Consider the following 24,503-nt stretch of genomic DNA (forward strand, 5'->3'; position numbering starts at 1 on the left):
TGTTAATGTTAGGCAGCAGTCAACGCGTTAGCAAACTATTATTATCGTGAGATACAGCTCAGTCAGGGCCACTCAAGGGTAACAGGATCCTTTCTTTTGTCACTTAGTGTAAGGAACTCTACATAAAAATGAAAGCCTTACTTATATTTTACATATTTATTTACGCTTTTACTGCATAAACTCTAGGAGGAAACAGAGATTTCTTTCTAATCTCTTTTTGAGTTTTGATTTTTGATTCGTGTTTGGTAAGTGCCTTACGCATAGCACGTGTCTTCTTAGGCCTCAGATCAAGTGGCTTATATTTCTTGTTCTTGTAGTGATTTCTTAAATTCACCTTCATGTTTTGGTGGTACACAATGTAAACACGTGCAATTGCCTTCCTTACAACACGTCTGAAAATAAGGGGAAAAAAATCATTTCATATGCATGCATGCATGCTTAAAACCTATCATTTTAGTTTAAGAAAGTCTACAGAATTGGAGGCAATGTTAATACCTTAAGACACTAATACCTGTTTTCACCAACCAACCAACCAAAGTAACACCTAAACTAAGGAGAGTCCTAGGTACACATCAACCATTCACATATAGCTATAGCCTAAGAATTTGGGAAACATCTTTTGCTATAGACATCAGTAAATCATGTGGCTTTAAAGAGTGATAAACATGATAAAAGTGCATTAGAAATGCACTCAGATACCAAATCCTTTTCTCTCACACATTTAATTAATATACATCATAGTATAAGTAAGTCTTTTATTGGTTTTACACTATCTATCATTTTAATGGAATTGTGGGTTCTGCTAATAAGTGTGCAGATATACACAATAAATAGGCCACTACTTGACTAACAGCCTTTCACAATGGTAATTTGCCAATAATCACCATGTTGGGCAGACAGGTTGGTAACAGATAAACACTGTCAGGCTAAGTAATTTTTTTAAAGGTGCATTCTCGACATATCTCTCAGTAATATATATGCTACAAAAATGTATAAAACTTTACAAAACTTAACAAATAGAAAACAAAATCACTGGCTAGTACAATATGAAAACCACATAAATGTTTTCATAGAACTATTAAATATTTATATTTTCAAGTTTGGTATTATTCAAACATTTTATTTAACTTATTGTTTATTGCAGATCTTTCTAGTTACAGAATAAGTAATAGTACTGTGACATATTTCTTAAATTCAAGTTATTACTATACATTTTTTTTTAAATATACACCAGTTGTGAAATACCAGGATCAAATTCCGAAACTCAATATACTATTACTAATCTAAGGGGCCAAGAGTCTGGCATATCTACATAAATCTTTAATGAGTAATAAGTAAATAAACTTATAAATTAATATTGAACAGGACGAAAATAGGATTCCGCTAATAAAAAATCAGCTTTTACGTGACTCCAATTAACTAAATAGTGGGTAAATATATATTGATAAAATCTTACATTTTCGAGAGCTTTGAAGCCACTCCACCAGTAACTTTTGCAACACGTAAATTGGTAAGCTCCGTTTTTAACTCTTCAAGTTGTTTGAAAAGTTCCTTTTTGTCTTTCGTTCGCAATTCCGAACACTTAACTTTACCCTGTAATACAAAAATGAAACACATTTGAAACCAATACAAGTAAAAACCAACAGTTAAGAAAATAAAGATTAAATATTTAAAAAAAATCAAATTCGTATCCCAGTATGAAAAGAATTTGTCAACAGAATTAAATGAGGCACTATTTATTAAATTATTCATTGAATTTTCAGATTAAACTAATGTAAACCAAATTTTTAAATTGGAAGGGTGGAAGGAAATTTTGGAAAATTAAAATATTTTGAGTTCAGAATCCATGCTACTGCGACCATCCATAATCTTAAACGTATTTTTATAGGTTTTGATTGATGTTCATTATAATTTAAGATTAAATGAAAACACACCATTTTTGAAAACTTCTTCTTCACAGTTCACTTGACACAAAAAGACCACAGACTAATAGCCAAACAAAAATGATCATTAGATCTGTCAAACATATATTTTTAAAACATATGTGCGTGGCTTTGAGTTGTGGTTTTTTGTTTAACTAGCTCTTTTGCTCTTGGTGCAAGCCATATTAAGTATGTAGTCTATTATTATTTTCAGTAAGGTTTGGAACAATGTGAATATAATCACAATGTTTTTAGTATTTTTTTTCTGTATTTTGACTGCTCAGTTAGAGCCCTAAATTAGAAGTGATGAATAAATGAATGAATGAATAATAAAAAGAACAATAAGTTTACACAGCATATCATTTCTCCAGCACTAGTTAGGCTCTTATACAGTGCCTCATATATCTGGTAGTCTAAGCGGCACTTAATAACACCTGCCCTATTTAGAGTAAGGGTGCCCTGTTATCGGGCACAGTTATTGAAGTTAATATACTTTACGCTCCGACTACGACGTCTCGTTTACTGCAGCAAACCCCCCGCTCCCTGCAACGACCCAAGGACGAATAACATATAAATCATAGAACTGATTTTCAGGCACTACTGGAGAAACGCGGTTCTAGTGTTTCTTTTCATATTTCCCTCAAACCAATATAAAAACCATGCAGTAAAAGGTTAAGCCAAAGACAAACCCATCAGAGTGTAGACTGATGACTTAAAAGTCAACTGTCAATGTCAATGTTATATATAGCGAATGTCTCACTCTGTGTTAATTTTGTGATTAAATGTTATTTTTGTGAAAATGAATATTTACAAAACATGAGGTTATTATAACAAGGCTAAATATAAATTAACCATGAATAAAGAAAGTGTCATAAATTACAAAAAGGCTTCGGAATATTGGGCTGAGATTCCAGCAACATTAGACGGGGTTCTTGGAGGTTTTGGCTTTATATCAGATATAGATATAAATGGTTCAGAATTGTTCCTACAGTCATTGCTATCTTCAGATAATGCTCCAGCTACTAGATCTGCCCTTGATTGTGGTGCTGGGATCGGTAGGATTACTAAGTATTTGTTAGCCCCACACTTTGACACTGTAGATGTCATTGAACCTGATGGAAAGTTTATCAAATCCATAATGAATTTTGTTGGAGAATATAAAATTAAAATGGGTACACTATATCAAACAAGTCTACAAATGTTTGAACCTGAGAAAAAATATGATGTAATATGGAATCAATGGGTTCTAGGCTACTTAAAAGATATAGATTTGATATCATACCTTGAATGTTGCAGGTAATTGTTGCATATAACCAAAAAAATATATTTTGTACCACCAACCAATAAACTTAACACTTCAAAAATTTAGAATCAGCAAAATTTAACTTCCATCTCTCGGACAGTTGCAGACTGAGTACTTTACAAACTAAGGTACATTACTCATACAACAGATACCAAAATTATTATATACTTATTTATCAGTATTTTAGTGTATGTTTAGATTTGTTAAAATAAAATAATATGCCTTAAAAGAAATTAAAATAAAAAATCAGGAAATGGTTAACCTTACCCACCATTCTCAGTTTGTCCTGTTACTGGGCCTCCTCTTTTATAGATGAAAGGGTTTGAAATAAGGTTGTGTTCAAATAGTCAAAAGTACAATTAGAACAAACCTTAAGTGTAGGATAAATAAAATTGCTGTAGCCTAATAATGCTATTAATTGCACTTACCTTAGCATCAAATGCTTTTTTTTTCATCAAATTTAAGTTTCTGTTTAGTATTATTGCTCAAACGATTCTTTGTTTTAGGAATGCACTTTCTCAAAATGGAATTTTGATTGTTAAAGAAAATGTTACTTCATCAGGAAGAACAGAAGGAGATGAAACAGATTCTTCAATTACAAGACCATTAAAAGAGTATTTGAAAATATTTAAGTTAGCCAAACTTAAAAGAATAAAGCAGTGCAAGCAAACAAACTTTCCAACAGGAATATATCCAGTTTACATGTTTGCACTAATTCCTAATGATAATGATATTGAAATGATTCAGACTGAAAGTACAGAAACATCAAAACAATAGAAATAGGTACTTACATATTTTATAAGAATAAATAAATAAATATTAAATATAATTTTGTTTTCTTATTCATATCGCACAGTCATTTTTATTAACAATATGCAGAATATTGTCAATAATATTGATGTGTGTGCAGCCATATAATAATAATTATAAATAAGGACTTGATGCAACACTAGACCAGTGTTGACAACTTTCAAAATGTACTTAATGTTTCCAGGTATAATTAGTGTAGATATTACAAAAGGAGTGGCATATCTCAGATATAATGGCAAATAATTTTTTTTTCTCAATCCCCCTTTCTACCTTCTTTGGATGAAATTTCAGTTTAATTTTTATGTGGTTTTGTTCCGCCTTCTGATTTACTTTACGAATATTATTCAAAAAAACATCTGCCCACTTATTATTTAACGTGGCGTGGCACCTTAAAACCGGTGTTCAGTGCATTTTTATTTGGAGGAAAATATCCCTTGCTTCAACGGTGAAGTAAAACCATTGGAAGAAACTTTTATCCCTGAGAGTTCTCAATAACTTTCTTAAAGGTGTGTGAAGTGTAAAACACCACTTTGAGAGGAGACCCGTGCGCAGTAGAGGGCCGGTAATGGGTCGATAGTGATGATGATGAGGATGACTTTGTAAGTAAAAGTATAGCGCTGCTATGAGCATTCGCGTGTTTAACACTTTAATAAAGGAAAACATCGGATGACAAGCAACACATTAAGTAGGCTCTAAAATAGTGTAGATAGTCTTCACTAGGAACTCTTGTCTTGAATATCCTTGGTACCTACTCATTAATCATCAAAACGGGCGACTGAACTTCGGTCGGCTGACGCCGCCGCAAAAAGCATCCGCCACGCAACCACCAATCGTTGCAATATAGCTGCTGGTTTTTTATTTGTATGCAATTTTTAAATAGAAAACCGAGCCGTGCGACCCCTGGCCAGGGCTTGGAAAAATTAAAAATATTAAAACCGGTTTCGGTCGTTAAACCTGTTAACGGTTTAGTTTATTTAACCGTTTTAATTGAGAAACCTTTTCTAGTTCGATTACGCTTAAATTAACACAAATACATTATGGAATTCAAATTTAAGCTCTTTTTGTAAATTTATGCGCCCACTGCGATAAGCAGAAGAACTAAAAGTACCTACTCTATTTGTCACACCACGTTTTTTTTAAACCAGTTTACTTCGTTATCGTTTGCATGGTAGGTAACACAATATAATTTCGATTCATTAAACTAGGTGCTATCAACCGAACAAAATTTTTGACTGGTTACTAAACCTAACTGTTAAATTAAAACCGGTTCCGAACCCTGTCCATGGCGAAGCGGCGACCAGTCGGATTTGTTCTGCAGTTAATTTTTTATTAGATACCTATAAATAATTTACAGAAGTCTGATAAATGAATAGCTGTGAATAAATAAGTACGCTCATAACTTATTTATTCGCAGATATTAAAATAAAGCACAAAACCAATTCATAATAAATACTTATTTCTATAAAACTTAGGCATCATATCTGCGTATTGGAGATGTATCTACGTTAAAATTGTTGATTTTTATGAAATTTCTGATGTATTCTAAATCGCTTTCAGTGATTGAAGACCAGCTCTCTAATTCTACTAATATTTCTAGGCTCATACAACTCTGAATAATTCTTTCTACCGATAACAGAGTTAAAAAGTCTGACTGCATTATTCGTAGTTCTTTTAAATAAATTAATGGATTAATTTCCAATATTTTAAACATAAATTCATCAGTTAGTTGAATAGCTGTCCCTACTTGGATAAATTCGACATTTATACAATTTGCCAACAAGAATAACAATTGTTCATCCGTAAATGTGGAAACACACGTCAGCCTTTTTAAGTTCCTAAAAGGCAGAATTTCCAATTTTTTTGTATACAAAGATGTATGTTGTATTAAAGTGCAATTGTAGAAAGTCAAACTTTCAAGTAAAGGACATAATTGGCTTATATACATTAATGCATTTAAATCAATTTGATCGACATGTTCAAGATGTAACTTAAGCAGGTTACAACCTTTAACTTGAAGTACTTGTTTTATTTGATCGGCATAGAAATCACATGACAATAGTTTTAAATCATACAAATTCTTCAACCCGATTAAAACCATCAGATCACTTTGCAAAGTATTATGAAAAACAGTCATACTGCAAATGTTTGGGCACATTTCAACTGCTAACTGCAAGTGGTAGCTAGTAGCATATCTACTTACGTAGATTTTTAGATTAAATGGATAAGTTTCAGGACAATTTATATGTATGAATTCCAGGACTTTACCAATTTCGTCACACCTACCGACATCTTCTAAGTTGTGACAGTGTATTAATAAATTAACAAATCCTTCCCAAGTTACAAATGTATGATACAACTGAATAGATTTCAACCCATTTAACTTAGCTATTATGTTTATACTTTCATTAGTTATAGATTTAGAACAAGAGACATCTAACTTTTTAATTTTTGTGCAATTTTGTACTATACACCTTAATATGTTATCTGTGCAATCGTAATTTATAATTAGATACTCAAGGCAGTGAAGCTGCTTTAAAGCCATAATAATTGATTCCTCCATGTCAGCCGTTTTCCAGCCGCCTGAAAGACTCCCTAAATTTAAATATACAAGTCCAGTTAACATGTGAAGCTTTGAATAGAACACTGTGCGCATCATTTTTGGTATACTATCGATTGAAACATAAGTAAAATTTTTCGTAAATAACACTTCAGTCATCTTTACAACAACATTCATTTGGCTAACAAATTTTCCCATCGAACCTCTAAACCCCAAAGAATGCTTTGTCTTTTCCATCAAGTCAGACAATGCTTTGATAGCTTCACTAACTAACTGATCATGAAGCATCCAAGGGACGTGAAAATCTAAATAACAACGTATATTTTCAATATTTTGGTTTAATGTTATTTGGGCTTGGTTTGGGTGTTGTTGAGCCAGTATTGAAGTGGGCAACATTAGTTTTTCAGCTTGCTTTGCAATCCAATATCCGAGTTTTGTTAATGCCAAACATTCGAGTGTTTTAACTTCCTTGTATCTCGCCATGATCACTCTGAAATGATAACAAATAGTTTTAATTAGCTATCAGACAATAAAAGGTCCTTTAAGGTAAGGGAGAAGATTTAAGGTAGACTGTCGCTTGTGGCGTTATCTAATGAAGCTACTTAATAAATTAGGTAATCTCTTTATTTACTTGTAAATAATATGAATACTGTGTTATACGGCTAAGTCGGCCGGAGTGCTTTGAGCCCTCGATCAATTCGGCTACGTTCCAGCAGGTACTAGTAATGAGGCGAAGCGAAGCAAACTGTCATGGATTATAAAATACTCCGAAATATGTGCAAGCAGTGTGGCATGAGATGGTTGTAAGACTTTGGGAGGTTCGAATTGACCTTTTCCTTTCCTTCGTAGGTACCTGGGAAAGCGTAAGATCCCGGTAGTTAAAACTATAATGCCTTATTTTAATTGTTAACTAAGTTTTGGACCACGTCAACCTAGTCAAAAAACCAGTAGAATAAGATAGGTAGGAGCTTGGTAGGGTAAGCTTCATATTTTTCTCTTCTATTAGAGAACCGCCGAAGGTGCTGACGAACTGTATACTGATGAAAGCGGCAGTAGGATGGATTGTTATAGTTTGGAACTGATATAGTTGAAGTAGGGAGAAAATCATTGGGTAACCAAAGCTTGCCTTAGTTGCTGAATTCGCAATTGGATAGGTACTTATTTAGATCGCTAGCCATAACGAAGCGAACAAAATTACATTTTTAATTAACAGACACTGGTATGAAATTCAATTCATTCGAATTCGGTATTAATATACCATTTAAACGTTAACTCTCTTTATCCATCGATAAAGAGAGTTAACGTTCTTTAAGAGCAAGCAAAGCTTACCTATATTTTCTGAGGCTGTTACAGTGGTACGTTAATAGATGTAACACTTTTAAAAACAAATATAATTAATACTCATATAATAAATACTCATTCAGTAAATGCGTTATACTTCTAAACAATCTACCTTGATAAAATAAAATATTTGACTATGTCTTATAAACTGTACCACTTGCACGTAGGTACGAAGATCCAACATCTCGCATCACACAGGTCTATTTTTAACACGGCTTAAATTGAGCCACAGAATAGATAATAATAGACAGGTAGGTAGGTACTACGTCCACTTTCTAGATTTGCCTTGTTATTGTTATCTTTAACTGAATGCATTACTATTCAATTAGAAAAGGATCTGGCACTTACATAAACTGCATGGTTAGGTACCTTAAATATTCGTAGGTATGTTTATAAACATGATCTGCCTCGGATTCTAATGAAATTTGCGCTCATAAAGCGCCACGGCTTGTAGGATTTTCGACAACAGTAATTATATTTTTATCTTGCGTTTAATTATAATATACATTCTATTTGCAACTCGAATTGATTTGAATTTAAACTTTAAACGCGATGTAAAATTAGGTAGGTATAAGAAATTTTGACAGTGGTCGACTGCGTGCGCGGTAAAGGTTTAACCGATAGTAATGTTTCGTAGTTGCCCATCACAATTGGCTTAAAAGGACTTTTTGTTTGATCATTAAGGATATATTTCGTGGTTCATCGGGTTGTAGGACAATGGATAACTAAAGAGGGATTAATCTGATCCAACTCTCAACAAATATCTTTCAAAGTTAGGGGCCATCCATAAAGTACGTCACACGAATTTTAGGACTTTTGAACCCCTCCCCCCGTCCTTCTCACAGGTTGTCACATTTTTATAACCCCCTGATGTGACGTCACACATTTTTTAAATTTATGTATGTATTTAAAAATAATCGAGAGAAAACAGCTATTTTCATTATTTACTTATTTTTATTAAATAATAATCTAATAAAATCAAAATTTTTAATTCACATCCAAACTTTGCGTTTTAGTATTTTAAATTTTAACATGTGACGTCACAAAAGTATTGACCCCCCCCCCCCCTTGTCACACGATGTCACACTTCGGTGATACCCTCCCTCCCCATTAACGTGTGACGTACTTTATGGATGGCCCCTTATTTTAAACTAGCCTATCGTTTTGCCCACGATTTCGTCCGCGTTTGTTTTTGTTATTAAAGCATCCTGTAGGAACAGTTCATTTGAGAGATGTCTGGCAGTAGCAGCGCCAAAACAATGTATGATTTTCTGGCTACGATAACTGGGGTCAGACATAGATACGACCCACTTTGGGGGCATGATGGAGAATTTTATGTACTTCTTCGGTTTTAGCTTTCACCATTTATAAAGAATAGTAATTAGTAATCATATTAAGAGTCAGCATCTTTATTGACATGCGTAGAGATATCTACTAAAATTCGAATTCTGTAAAACTTATTTAATTTAGGTGTAGGTACATACACACAGATATTTTTAAATAGTTTATTCTTGTATAAAGATCGGTAGTTTTTAAAATGAACTTTTTCAATTAAGTTAAGATTCCGATAACATCTTACTTTAATGTCCGATTAGAATGAATTAAAAATGTTTTTGCTGCTATATAAATAATTTTCATTATAAAACTATTTACTTATTTAAATAAACATTAATACTGCGACACCAATGTAACCCACTTTTGTTTCTACCGGCGTCTTATCAAATTCAAACAAAAGTGATGCATTCGTGACTTAACTATCACTTGATAGTTAGATATAAAATAAATAAAAATAAATATACTACGAAAATACACACACCGCCATCTAGTCCCAAAGTAAGCGTAGCTTGTGTTATGGGTACTAAGGTAACTGATGAATATTTTTATGAATAGTATACATATGTACCTATAATTTACATATAAACACCCAGACACTGAAAAACATTCATGTTCATCACAAAAACATTTTCCAGTTGTGGGAATCGAACCCTCGGCCTTGGTCTCAGAAAACAGGGTCGCTGCCCACTGCGCCATTAGGCCGTCGAAGATTAGAAGAACTAAAACTAAGGCAGTCTACTGGTGGTCTGATAATATCGCGCATCTGCGCAATACCTGCCTTAGGTTCAGACGTCAGTACACGAGGGCCAGAAGAAGACGGAGAGCCACAAACGAAGAAATAACTCTGGCATACACAAATTACAGAGAAGCCACTAGGGCGCTCCAGACTGAAATAGCAAATGCCAAAGCGAAGAGCTGGAAAGAACTGCTCGAAGGACTTGACAGAGATCCATGGGGGCGCCCTTACAAAATCGCACTCGGCAAACTTAGACCGTGGATACCACCACTGACTGAGACCATGGACCTTGACTTGGTGAAGAGGGTGATTGATGTACTCTTTCCTAGCTTCCGAGAAAACCCATTGACCTTAAAAGCACCACTTGATCACGCTGATTGGTCTGAGGAGTTTGAAGTGTCGGAGGATGAGCTAAAACGAGCCGTTAAACGTCTCGCAAACAGGAACACCGCACCTGGGCCGGACGGTATACCGGGCCGCGCATGGGTGCTTGCTGTGGAGGCTTTGGGAAATAGGCTACGGCGCCTTTTCAGCAGTTGCCTCCATTTAGGTGTATTCCCATCCGGCTGGAAAAAATCCAGGTTGGTACTTTTAAAGAAGGATGGCAAGGCTGCTGATTGCCCTTCCGCTTATCGTCCAATATGCTTGCTGGATGAGGTAGGCAAGCTGTTTGAGCGCATTATTGCTTCCCGCCTTAGCGACCATCTAACCCATGTGGGTCCTGACTTATCAGAAAGTCAGTTCGGTTTTCGACAGGGCCGCTCGACAGTGGATGCGATCCTCCGCGTTCGCACTATATCACAACGAGTTGTTCGTGAGGGTGGAGTGGCGTTGGCGGTGAGTTTAGATATTGTGAACGCCTTTAACTCGCTACCCTGGATGCCTATCAAGGAAGCCCTAACTCACCACAACGTGCCTTCATACCTGCGCAACATAGTAGCAGCCTACTTGCATGACAGGTCCATACAGTACATAGGGCGGGATGGCCTTACGCAAATAAGGGAAGTCAGTTGCGGAGTTCCACAGGGCTCCGTACTGGGGCCACTTTTGTGGAATTTAGCATACGATGCGGTTCTTCGCGTAAGTCTCCTACCTGGTGCCCATATAGTGTGCTACGCTGACGATACTGTAGTGCTTGCTGAAGGAGACTCCTTCCAGTCAACCTCAAGGCTCGCAGAAATAAGCGTGGCAAATGTAGTTGCCAAAATTCAGGAGCTGGGCCTCAGGGTAGTGCCTAAGAAAACCCAGGCACTATGGTTCCATAAGCTTCCCAGGCGGCTGGAACCACCCTGCTCGACGATTCGGGTTGGCGATGCTGATGTGCAGGTTGGCAGGCACCTGAAGTACTTGGGCCTGACCCTGGACAGCCGATGGGGCTTCGAGGAACACTTCGAGTGCCTGGTCCCCCGAATTCAAAAAGTAGCAGGTGCAATGCACGGTTTGCTGCCCAATCTCGGGGGACCTCAGGAAGAAGTCCGCCGCCTTTACGCAGGTGTTGTGCGATCAATAGCCCTTTATGGGGCACCTGTTTGGTCGCAAAGGCTATTAAGAGTAAAGCGACTCAGAGCGAAGCTCAACAGCATGCAACGCAAGATCGCCATTAGGGTTGCGAGAGGATATCGCACAATATCCTTTGAGGCGGCTACCATTTTGGCCCGCTGTCTGCCTTTTGACATATTGGCGGAGGTGGACGCCAATATATATGAAAGAAGAAGAGAAATGGACGTAGAACCCGAAGCGCTGAGGCAACTAGCGCACCGACAAGCCCTTATTCTTTGGCGTACGCGTCTTGAAGAGGAGAAAAACGTACGCCAACGCGCTGTTGGTGCCATACTACCAAACCTCGAGGCCTGGTTGTCAAGGAAAAGTGGAAGTGTAACCTTTAGACTGACTCAGTTACTCACCGGGCATGGTTGTTTCGGGGAGTACTTGTGTCGGATTGGTCGTGAGGCGACACCAAAATGCCACCATTGCGGAGGAGACCGGGACACCGCGCAGCATACACTCGAAGAGTGCCCGGCCTGGGACCAGGAGCGCCATCTACTGATCAGCCACGTTGGAAGAGATCTTTCTCCTGCAGCAGTGATAGCAGCAATGCTCGCGGAGGATAGAGCGTGGAAGGCGGTAGTCTCCTTCTGCGAAACTGTACTAGTCAAGAAGGAGGCTGCTGAGCGAGATCGAGAGCGAGCCAATCCTGCTCGTAGAAGACAGCGCCCTACAGGTAATCGGGAATCATAAATCTTCCCGGGACGAGCTATAAGCGTTGTGCAAGGGAGGCACCGGTGCGTTCCTAGGAGATCCCGGAGCCTCCCATTATGTACTGAGGCTGGCAACCGAGGGGGTTTTAGTGGGTAGAAATCCCACATAACCCAAATTCTCCCACAGAGAATTGGGCATCTTTTGAGAAGATTTCCCCCCCGTCAACAAAAAAAAAAAAAAAAAAAAAAAAGGCCGTCGAAGATATACTTCTTCCCAGTATTTTTTGTAGCCAATAATTGTTATTCTTTAATCATGTAGTACATCATTTTTATGAATCACCAATAGTTTTCTCATATTTTGTCGTTAATTCCTAAGTGACGGGTTCGCTGCTGTCGGCTGAGGCATTATCCTGTACCTACCATCAATAATATTGAACAGATCTCAACGAAAATTTGGCCAAATGAAACTAATAATACAGCCTTTTCGGTCAAGGAAGAATTGTGAAAATCGGTCAAGGTATGGCGGAGTTATAAAGTATCTACATAAACTTTAATTGCATATTATATGTCCTGAACGAACCGTATTGTTTTTATAGATGAAAAGTATTTTTTATTTTAATATCAAGTATCAGTTATAAATGTACCAATCATGGATACCGTATGTGCATTTTGGTTTTATGATTGTACAACAAACTACCTACTAATTACTATTACATACAATAGTAGTAGTTTGTTGTCAAAGGACAATCTAGAATTTTGTCACAGCATCCAGTATAATCTTCTATATCTATATTACATCTCATATTTTTGTTTTTATGTGTTGCTTACAAGTGAACTTTCGGTCCAAATACATACCCAGGTATTTCTCATTGTCACTTTGCGGGGGGGGGGGGGGGGGGGGTGATTATTACGCAATAAGACAGGAGGACAGTGAGACCTCTAAGTATGTGTTGATAGAGGTACTTTTCCAAATTTAATGAAACAAAGTACACTTATTCCTCTATTTATATCATGCAAAAAAAACGACATTTACAATTACAGACCCATTTCAATCTTACCAGCTCTTATTAAGGTCTTTGAAAAAATTATATTAAATCTACTTTTGAATCACTTCAATGTAAATAACTTACTACATCCGGAGATTACGATGCCTGAGAACGTTCGCAGAGTGCGATTGGTGTTTTTTGTGATTTATCCAAAGCATTCGATTGTGTTGATCATAAAACCTTGCTTCTTAAACTAGCCCACTATGGTATTAAAAACGTTGCACTCAATTTGGTTGCCTCTTATCTCAGTGATAGAACCCAAAGGGTATGCAAAATACATTAAGTCGCAGGGGACTGCCACGTCAATGGGTGTCCCACAGGGTTCAATTTTGGGTCCCTTTGTATTTTTGGTGTATAAAAATGATCTACCACACCATGTCAGTGAATCCTGTGACATTGTATTGTTTGCAGATGATACCTCTCTAATTTATAAAACTGATAGAGGTAGAGATAACTCTGACTATGTAAGCCGTGCTATGTCGCATGTGTCGCACTGGTTTACTGTAAATAACTTACTTTTAAATGCAAAAAAAACTAAGTGTGTGGAATTTATTTTACCAAATGTAAAGAAAGTTAATAAAAATATGATAATAAATAGAGAATCTCTAAAATGGAAGATTCCACAGTTTTTCTGGGCATGACCTTAGATTGTAAGCTTCAGTGGGGCACCCATATAGTATTTTCTATTATATATGTATTTTCTAAGTATTTATGTATATATAATTCATAAAAATATTCATCAGTCATCTTAGTACCCATAACACAAGCTACGCTTACTTTGGGGCTAGGTGGCGATGTGTGTATTGTCGTAGTATATTTATTTATTTATTATTTATTATATAGATACACTAGCAGGTAAACTAAGCTCGGGTGCCTACGCCGTCAGGAAAATTAGACAGATTACTGACGTTGAAACAGCAAGACCTGTTTACTTTGCGTACTTTCGTAGTTTGATGTCTTACGGGATCTTTTAATGATGCAAAGCTGCTGATATTGAAACTATATTCATATTGCAGAAAAGAGCTGTACCGTCAATATATAAACTTAAATCACGTGAATCCCTCCGTGATAAATGTAAGAAATAGGTATACTTACGGTAGCCTCACAATATATTTATAACAATATAGTATTTGTAAGACAACATATTAGTCTTTATAAACAGTCGACTTACAAAAAATGGTCATAAATTAGTGACATCTGCATAACGTCTGCGAAAGGTGCAGGGGTAATTTGTGGGCTTTTATAACATGATTCCTAAAGTAATTTTAGACCTACCAATGCATAAGTTTAAAGAAATGTGTTAAAACACATTTATTACAGCGAGGTTACTATACGATTGATGAATTTCTTAATGACAAGGTTGCTTGGAAGCATCCGGCTCCGCTTTCATCTCTCAAAAGATAGAAAAATGAATTTTAAAATGTTATATATAAATTGTTGATATTGGAAAAGAGCAACTGCTGAGTTTCTTGCCGGCATCTTCTCGGTAGAATCTGCCTTCCGAACCGGTGGTAGAGTCACTACACACAGACAGACTTGAATTTTCAAAAGTGCTTATATTAGGCCTACTTGAAATATATAAATTTTGAATTTTTTTGAATTTTCAGATTCATCAACTGTGGTATGAACATTTTAGCCAAATAATCTCCAAAGGCATCTGCTTTTTGTTGTTGACTTTTTGCCCACAAGTTATCCTGTTATCTAAGCGGTTATTTAGGCTTCATACTCTGGTTAATATTTTTGAGTAATTTGAAAAACTTGTTGCCGTCAGGGATTCTAGAAATTATTTCATGGATGCATCATTTAAATTGGCGATAGTGTTTTTAATTCCTTTGCTGGCTTTGTTAAATGTAGTTTTCTTTTGATCTTTTTTCTAAGCCATTTTAAGTTTGTTTTTTGTTCTGAGTTTAATGTTAGCTGGAACCACATTATTCTTTCCCACCGACCGGTTTTTTCTGGTGTGCTTTCCCAACAAGCTGATTGGATTGAAGTCATGAGGGCATTAGTAGCATTGTCAATGTTTTCCTCAAATTTAAGGGCTACTTGAAACTTGAGCAAATTATTAACGAAGCTTTGAAATGCTTCCCAGTCAGTTCCTTTGTTGTAAAGTTGGACACTTAAAACGTTTGTGTTCATGGTTGGTATCACTACAGATCTTTAGACGATTTTTTTAATTCCTTTCCTCGAGGAGTTCCTAGCCTCGAGCGGTTAAGAGGCGGTTGGCGTTCCAGTTTCCTCCAACGACAAAACGACTTCCAAGACTTTTAAAGTTAACGGTTTTCTCTTGATTTTAATCCTATCGTTGCAATATTATTATCATCACCGAAACAAAATACAATATACAAAAATACAAAGGTTAGTAGAAATAAAACAAAAAGGAAACTTAAAATAATTGTATTCAATTGAATAGAAAAATAATCCTTAAAAAGTTAAAGCCATCAACTATTTATCCGTATGTTTTTCTGAAAATATAGCTATAAAATAAGTTAATAACGGCAGATAGTTACTAGCGGGAATATAAATTAGAAAAACGGCCGCTTTTACTTTATTGCTACCCATTCGCGTTAAGTTTGCCATTGAAGAATGTGTCTATCAAGGTGAAGCTCCAGCAAAAAAGAAAGTAATTTGTCTTATAAGTAGTGATCATACGCTCTTGCGATGATGTTGCTGGCGGCAAAGAATGTTATATGGTCACCCAAAAATCTCTATACCTACTGAGCTCCCAAAGCTGGTATTATCGAAAACTGGTACCCCGTGCGCTACTGCCAATGCTTTAATAGCACAAAATGCGTCGAAAATCGCATCCCACAAACAAAATCTTAATTTAGCAAGTTATCATCGTACGTAATCATCATCATATCAACCCATATAAGTATGGATGTAAGACATCCATACTTATATGGGTTGTATGGGTTGGTTTATAGTTGTTCAGTTGCAAACTTAGCGCGAACCGGAAAACAGGGTTAGGTATAGTAGTAGGGTAGAGTGAGTATACTATCGCTAAAATAGTTCGCACGCTTTTCCGCTTATCAATCCAACACCTTGAATTTAGAATGTTTAATGGTTTCCGAAGATCTTATACTTAGTAGGTATTTCTTTTATTGTTGTTATGATGAAAAACAGAATAAGGTTATGAATTATTAAAAAATAGCCTCTGCAAACTATTTAAGCGGACAAACTATAAACTGGTACAAAGACGTATCTATTTATGTCTCCTTTAGTCTTTTAATCTATACTTAGGTATACTCATAGTTAAATGTAAGTACCGACAATGTAAAAAAAATACCTGTCAGTTTGAAAATATTTCTGAATACATGAAGTTATTACGCCGGAAATAAGCCGGAATTATACCTAAGTAACGCCAAGGGAATGTATATAATCCCTATAATGGCAATAAAATAATATTATTTATTGTTATTGCGTGAGTAGGTAGGTTTATGCAATAAGAATTTCAATAAACTTACATCACAGAACACGTTATCATAAAGTTTAGGTTACTTATAGTTGTATTTAATATTACTTACATCAAGCGTGTCCAAAAAAAAAATCTGTGCAAAATATTTTTAAAACTATAAACCTATTCTATTTATCTGGACCCAAACGGCACACGACCGTTGTATTTCGAACTCCCTACAAGAGACCCTTGTCCAGCAGTGGAGTTTCCTTTGGGTTAAACGTGCAATAAAGTGTTTCTTCTTCTTCTTCTCAATAGTATGATATCCATAAACATATTTTAGATACATATATTGTAAGTAATAAAATAAAAGTCAAATTATAAACTAGGTAACGTATTTTAAACATAACACCCAACATTATTCAAGTAAGTATTCGAAATAAGAGGGGCCCTATATGTTCTTTGGTATCGAAGATAAAGAATATAATAATAATAAACAAAAACATAGACATAAATTTTCATGATGGTTGATTGTCGTACAAGATTATCTTTTAGCATCTACTTAGTACTTACGACTTACCTACTTATGTAGGTACTAAATAATGATAAATTTGTTTTTTGGGTTTTCAAACATACTTAAATTTTCTATCGAAATAAAATATTTATTTACCTACCTATCATATTTGCTTTATATAATCTGTGAACATTTCACGAGATTGCAGGCGGAATAATTTCACAGAATCGAGTAAACGATGCTTAAAAAGTAATAATTTATTTTATCCACCATAACTCAAATAACTCTTATGAAAAATGCAAAAAATATCAATAACAAATTGCATATTTCATTCTTAAATATTCATAAGGCTTTAAAGTTTTATCAATTATCACACTTTTTCTTAAGCAATAGACCAATGTAAATATATAAGAGCACACTTTAGCAAATTATTATTGTTATTAATATATCAACCGTTTATTATATGTCATTATATATCTAGCTGCAATAAGTAGTATAAAAAATATTTTATTGGACAGAGTGAGTTCTAGGAACGTTTCTGGGCCCACTTCATATCGTCGGCGCGGGGCTTGCAACCGGTTAAAGCTTCTATAAAAATCTCAAGCGTAGACCAAAACTGCAATTTCTCTAATGGCCAGTTTAGCCAGCCTGTCGTAATACAAAAGTAAGTCTCGTGCGGCGCAACGTGGTGTATGCGGTGGTGGCGCCGCGGTAGTACCACGTGCCACTCCTGCAGGCAGACCACCCACGCGGGCAGCCCGAAGTACGTGTGCGACCACTTGTGGATCTAGAACAACAACAACAACTATTCATCTCTCTTGCCTCTAAGTTCATATCGCGGCTATTTTTTGGTCTCGCGAGTCTGTGCGTCTGTTCTCCTGCAATACAAAAGTCTCCCTTATCAAATCTGCTTAGGAAGTATCCCATCTGTCGTTGGTCACATATGATGAATATGTGTGTACTCACAATCTTTACCTGTCCCCTCGCGTGCGGAATGGTTATACCATAAAGTGAAAAAAATCTAAGCTAGCCGGTGATTAAGCAAACAAACAGACAAACAACCTTTTGAGCTTAGAATTATTGGATAGATGCAAGTGTTATTCGGCGAAAGTCCACGGTAAACTATGAAAATTAAAGCTCAATATGCTCGAATCTGCGACAACCGCATTTATCTGTAAATCCAAGTAGGTACAGTTTGTCCGCTTAAATAGTTTACAGTTGTTACACCGATTTATTCAAGAATGTTAGTTAATTAATGTTCGCTACAGCTTTATGATATAAATTTTTTACCTTTAAATAAATTTGTATGTTTCCTTAGATGTCCGAAGTCCATTATAAAAAGAGAGTACATCGCTTTTCGTCAGATGTTACAAATTTTTGTCAAGTGTCTCGCGCCACTGACGCCCCCAACAGCTGTTCTGTGAACTATCTAACACAAACCAAAACAAGCCACCATATTTCGCCATTTTTCTGTACATAATTATGCATATAGAGAATGATATCACCAGGCAGACATTATTTGAACTTCGGACGTCTTAGGAAACATACAAACTTATTTAAAGGTAAAATATTTATATTTTGTGTTCCGGTTGACGTCTGGTTACAACTGATTTATAAAAGCGAAGTTTTAAAAATACTGTTAAAAACATTTTTTGGATTTGCATTATTTTATAGTAATAATTGACGGACCAAGCAGATGACCTAACTGATAACCTAAATCGTCTCCTACAAACAGAACGACAGGGCATGCAAGGAGCATGTCCTACAACAAGCCGCCCTGTGTTTATCAATTTTAGGCGTAGGTGCTAAGCCTCATGTGTCCGTTATTACACCGGCAACCACGCCCTTCAGACTGGAACACAGAATTGCAACATTTATTTTAAGTTGCAATGGAATTTCCTCTGCTCCCCATTGTACACCTGATGCATCTGTGATTACGTAATTTGTCTGTCTTTTCGTTGGATCGGTCTCCATAAAATTTGAGACAGCCGCCGAGTCATCTTCTTGAATTTATATTTTGGAATCCGCTCTCTTTTTGCCCTCCTATTCTATTCATATCGGAAGAATCAATATTTATTTTTCTTTTTCCTTGTTTATTTAGCATTGCTTTGTTAAGGACGAAGGGAATTTTCTGCAGATGTAGAAGGTACTGAGGAATTTGGACGTGCCCGGGAATGCGAGTGCGCTTCAGCATGTTGCTTTTGTAATCCATCAATATGTAAAATTTTTAGTAAATATTATGACAAATCCGACGGACATTCCGAAGAAATAATAATCTTAATCTTTAATAATATTCTAAATCTTCAATAATGTACTTTTAAGCCTTTAAAAGTTGCTTACAGCGTAATTCCAATATTTCGACCCGTTTCCCACATATGATCTGGAGCATATCACGATTACCCTTATAGTTAAATTCGTTGCCAAATAACTGCTTTAACTTATCGCACATAGAATTTAAAGTTATTTGTTGACCGGTATGGTGATATCATGCATTTTGTACAACACCTTATTACACTTCACGAAATAAAAAAATATTTACTAAGGATTACAATTTAGGATTCTTTTTATTCTATTACAAAAGTTTTAGAGAACAATAAAACATCTAACGATCTTGCGTGGTCGCGTCTTTCTACTATGGCGAAATATGGTGGCTTGATTAGTTGTTTTGGTTTGTGTTAGTTAGTTCACAGAACAGCTGTTCGGGGGCGTCATTGACGCGACACATATGACAAAAATCAGTAACATCCGACGTAAATGACATGAAAAAAGTGATATGCTCTCTATTCATAATGGATATCAACCGGAACACTATTAGGTTAATATAGGGATAATATTAGGTTTTGTATGTAATTCTATGAGTATAGTGAGTCAATGTTGTCAGCGACGCCGCACTGCCAGAGCCAATCAAACGTATTTTCTTAGTTGTCAATACTATCCGAAGAGTTTTAAAATCAATGAGAAATAAAAAAATCCTTAAGGAATTACAATTAAGTACCTGATTTGTCATCGCCACAAAAATACAGCACAAATACCAATACGCAATCCAATGAAATTGCTTTTGTATTGTGAAAGCGTCATAAGTAACCAGCTGCCAAACGATCCTCGCAAGTACAGGTATAGTGATAGCGAAATTGTCACCATTTGTTTCCACAAAATCATGTCGCGTTATTGACGTTGGATCGATGTGATGTTCACGGAAAGGTCGTATAAAATTCTGTAAACAAAAAAAAACTTAAGGCTGACTCTATCTATAATAATGACGTAGTAAAGTACGTTCAGCATGTTATTAATAGGCAATCGGGCTACTTTTCTATTAATTTTAATACTACTATCACTTTTAAATTATTAATTTAAAAGTAAAGTGTAATTAAATATAACCATAAAAGCTGGGATTCAAACTCGGCCCTCCGAAAGTGAAGACGAAGTACTACCCACTGGGCTATCACCGCTTTATCAAATCAAATCGCAAATCTCTCTATGACCTACTAAAATACCTTTGCCTGGCAAGAACTGAAGTTAGTTCGGTCACGATTTTCGGTCCTTTATAATCTGTAACGCGATTTTAGAAATTATTTTATCGTTTAGTACTGAAGGTAAACGTTGGCGTGGGTACGTAAAATAAAGTTATGATAGATGAGAAAGTCACACCATTATGGTTGTTTTTTTCCTTCGGTAGCTAAATCCAATCAGCGGCTAATCCAGTAATCATTATCATTCTGACCCTATTAATGGCAGACAGCTGGGCACAGGCCTCCTCGCTCTCAACTTCTCTCCAGAGATTTTTTCCAAAAGCACTCGTTATTTCGTATATATTAATTATACAAACATAATATTAATTATTCTAGGTCGCTAGTAATAAGGACATAAATGTATTCCTTAGAGAATATGCATTGAAGTGTTCCAAGTTGGGAGCCAAACCGAGTGCAGTGTTTTCAAAATTCCGTGTCTGTGCTATAAAATATATAAATGTATCCTTAGAGCAGGGGTTCCCAACCTTATTAAGCCAGCGGTGCACTAAGAAGTTAAATAAACCTCGCTAGTTAAAAAAGATAATAATATTACTTGTTAGTAACACAGATAGGCGAAAAAAAAAACCTCGTCGTTATGAATCTGATAAAACCATAATAAATAATAAATTTTAACAAAGAATTAAGAAAAATAGTACCACCCAAACAATGGGATGGCTGAGCTTGGTGATATCCACACTATTTTTCAGTCTGCCGTTGCAAAAAGACACTTAAAAAAAATACGTAAACAAGTAGCGCCTCGTGGCGTACCTTTGTACTTTCTACAGCGACCAGATTGGGAAGCCCAGCCTTAGAGAATATGCATTGAGAATATGCTGCTGCACTCAGGGTTGACTCCCAGTTAAGGACTTAACTGGGAGTCAACCCTGAGTGCAGCAGCTATGCCATAGTTTAACTTGAAGGACACTATTTATTCTTTCTCATTATCATCATCGTATTTTCGTAACCTGCTGGGCTCTCCTAGGATAGTCTAGGGTTTTAGATCATAGAACCAACACGCTAAAGCAATGTAAGTTCACGAGTGGCATTTTTTATATATGTAAATAAAAAAAAACGTTTTATTATCTTTTTTTTTTTTTAAAAGAGAATGCTAGTATAAAGAGTTACCTTAGCTTAGTTTAGGATATAGAATCAAAATAGTGGATTAATCTTTAAACTTCTTTTGTGTTGAGATGTGGTGGGCTGGCCTTGAGAAGTTACCTGCTTTAGTTAGGACATTTTAATTATTTTATTTCATTTGTAATTTTAAGTACAGATATACTTAACGTCATAGGTTTGTATATTTGGTACTTCCAGTATGATTGAAAAAACTACGCTTGATATCTGATTTATTGAGGTAAGGTAGGTGTAGATTATGTAGCAATATGCTGCGTCTCGTAATTTACGTGGTTGATGCCGCAGGGCACTACTAGTCTAAATTATGATAGCCAAATGTCAACTGCTCATAATCTTCTACAAAATATTGCTTTTCTCCAAGCGGTTTTATTGCGGCGATGCACCCGTTTGTTTTGTTAAGGGTCAGATAAACTCGATATGTTTGGAGTAAATACGCGTTCGCTCAATTAAACTACCGTTTAACACTTTCGACTCGTTAAACCGTGATCAAAAATTTGGCAAGTCAGTGCGGTTCATCATCATATAATGAACTGGACTTGCCTCAATGTTTAAATTAGATGGACGTAATTGTTCTTTATTTAGTACTGTCTTTCTTATCGTCTTCAATATAAAACCCACAAAATGGTAACCACACACATTTTCGTTCAATGTAGTAATAGAACTTAGCATTTGCCAATACACACTCAACACTCCTTAAAACGCACGCACCATGTACACTGTCTAAAACTGAATGCTGGCTGGTTTTGGGCAAGTAATAAAAAATCGATTTAGGCAGATTTTTCCATTTTCGTTCATTACAGGTTAATGGTATTCTTAGAACAATCCTGACTATTATAATGGCTAATTTGCTGCCATAAAAAGCTATATTTGTGCAATTTATAATGTGAGTTAAAAAAATATCAATAGATAACAAATGTTTAAGCTTTTAATAAGTTAAAAAAAATACTACCTGCCTGAGATGCCAGGTGTAGAACGTCAATTTAGCCAACAAACTTGTCTAAATTGTCAAAAATTTGGATCAGACAAAATAATAGTAAAATATAAACTTGAAACAACCTACATTATTTCCAATCTGTCACTTCTAACCACCGATATCTCAAGTGGTATACCTTAATTTTAACTATTCAATACCTTGCCTATAATAGGAAGATCAACTGCTCCCCATGTGTCAGCAGCCCAGTGGACAACCCCTGAAGCAAAATCTGCTGTCACTACACCAGCTATGGCAGCCAGTAATAGAGAAGCATCTGCATGGATATATCTGGCCATGAGAAAGCCTGCACATGCACATAATGTGCAACAGACTACAACACATACCCACTCCTGCAGCCGTTTTTCTATTAAAGGAAAAATTTGAATATCATAATTAATTAATAAAACTAAATACAAACCAGTTTAATTCACTTCACACATCTGGCAAGAGCAAGCCATTACAGGGCTAGAACATAGGCAAATAAGACCTTAATTCTTATTTTATACAGCTCTCAATAAGTCTTGTCAAATGGTGGAGCTGATTTAAAAATGTATACAATTTTACTGTAATCAATTAATAACAATAACATTTTTTTAGTCCAGAAAATAAAGCTCTTCCCTCTTCATCTTATTTTGTCTCTTTATTTATATTAAGCATGTTTAACATCTGTGTTATTGCCCCATTTTGCTAGTAGGAAAAGTATATTTTGATGAGATTGATCAATGGATATCAGAGAAAATTTAAGATGTGATAAAATAGATAATTTAAAAGTTAGCTTAACATTGTCACATGACTATAACTTATCTAACCATAGAAATTACATTCAAAATTTCTGGCAATGATAAAGTTAAAATGAAAGTGCCAATCTAAAACAGGTAACCATCATCATACACAATGAAAATTAAGCTTAATTTTCGTTGTATATCATAACTATGAAGTAAGAAATATTTATATTTTTTTAACTAATCACTGAAACTATACATAGTTAAAAATCAATAGGTACATAAATATTAAATTTCCTGCAAGTGAAGGTTATGGGAAAGTTTTCACCTGGACTATAAAGTTCTGCGAGTTCTTGTGCGCCTCGGTGCCGAGGGCCCCAACGGGGCTGCTCTCCTACTTCACTAGGTAGCTGAGTATTAGCATTAGGATCATCTTCCGACATTGAGTGTTCAAGGATCTCACGTTCAGTTTTAACCGGGGCTAGTAAAGTTGTAGCCATAGTACTAGCGTAATCAAATCGTTCACATCCTAGCCCGCTCAGGCCATCCCTTTTCGCACAGGGTGGTATAGGTAGTGGTAGAGTCATACTTATGACTATAAAATGTTACCGTAGCCTAATCTTGATTTTTGATTGTTAAAGTAAACTAATCGTTTTGTTTTATCTAACAAGAACATGGACATTGTACGTCTACGTGATTGATAATAATTAAATAATAATGCCCCGAAGGCCTGAATCATATTCACAATAATTGACATTGATTGACATGACATTGACATCACCTTGGCAGTTTGATTTTTTTCTCTTGGGGACAAGGCAATGTTATTTTACCGTATAGCCATGTTTGACCGTTTAATTTTCATCTTATTTGATTGTTAGGCATAAAGAAATGTCTTTAGGGTTTATTATAACATTAAATCTCATAGAAAGGCGTAAAGCCATGTCTTCAGTAGAGCACTATTCCTATTTAAGTAATTTAAATGTTGATTTAATATATTCATATATAATCT

At 35.7% G+C, this 24,503-nt stretch overlaps 3 protein-coding genes across 3 annotated transcripts; 1 reads left to right on the forward strand and 2 right to left on the reverse strand.

Annotated features, from left to right (window-relative positions):
* Positions 1-141: 141 nt before the first annotated feature.
* On the reverse strand, positions 142-24,200 carry LOC120636000 (plasmanylethanolamine desaturase-like). The gene is given in 8 exon segments (XM_039907229.1): positions 142-392; positions 1,457-1,593; positions 4,181-4,192; positions 6,142-6,170; positions 17,721-17,943; positions 20,152-20,370; positions 22,931-23,136; positions 23,823-24,200. Coding segments are annotated over 8 exon segments (1,317 nt in total). The 5' UTR covers positions 24,082-24,200; the 3' UTR covers positions 142-160.
* On the forward strand, positions 2,662-4,048 carry LOC120635991 (alpha N-terminal protein methyltransferase 1-like). The gene is made up of 2 exons (XM_039907216.1): positions 2,662-3,218; positions 3,732-4,048. Exons 1-2 carry the CDS (start codon positions 2,776-2,778, stop codon positions 4,000-4,002), a joined length of 714 nt encoding a protein of 237 aa, XP_039763150.1. The 5' UTR covers positions 2,662-2,775; the 3' UTR covers positions 4,003-4,048.
* On the reverse strand, positions 4,870-8,088 carry LOC120635985. The gene is made up of 2 exons (XM_039907203.1): positions 7,922-8,088; positions 4,870-7,082 (listed from the first exon to the last, which is right to left on the reverse strand). The coding sequence occupies exon 2, from the start codon at positions 7,073-7,075 to the stop codon at positions 5,504-5,506; it is 1,572 nt and encodes a 523-aa protein (XP_039763137.1). The 5' UTR covers positions 7,076-7,082; positions 7,922-8,088; the 3' UTR covers positions 4,870-5,503.
* Positions 24,201-24,503: the final 303 nt, after the last annotated feature.

The sequence above is a fragment of the Pararge aegeria genome, chromosome 3, assembly GCF_905163445.1.
Source record: "Pararge aegeria chromosome 3, ilParAegt1.1, whole genome shotgun sequence".
In the NCBI taxonomy this organism is placed as follows: Eukaryota; Metazoa; Arthropoda; class Insecta; order Lepidoptera; family Nymphalidae; genus Pararge; species Pararge aegeria.

What these genes read in the sequence shown, in the direction of transcription:
- LOC120635991 (XM_039907216.1), top strand. Translation starts at nt 2,776, where the DNA reads ATGAATAAAGAAAGTGTCATAAATTACAAAAAGGCTTCGGAATATTGG. An exon ending in TCATACCTTGAATGTTGCAG is followed by an intron (nt 3,219 to 3,731) that starts GTAATTGTTGCA and finishes TCTTTGTTTTAG; the next exon opens with GAATGCACTTTCTCAAAATG.
- LOC120635985 (XM_039907203.1), bottom strand. Translation starts at nt 7,075, where the DNA reads ATGGCGAGATACAAGGAAGTTAAAACACTCGAATGTTTGGCATTAACA.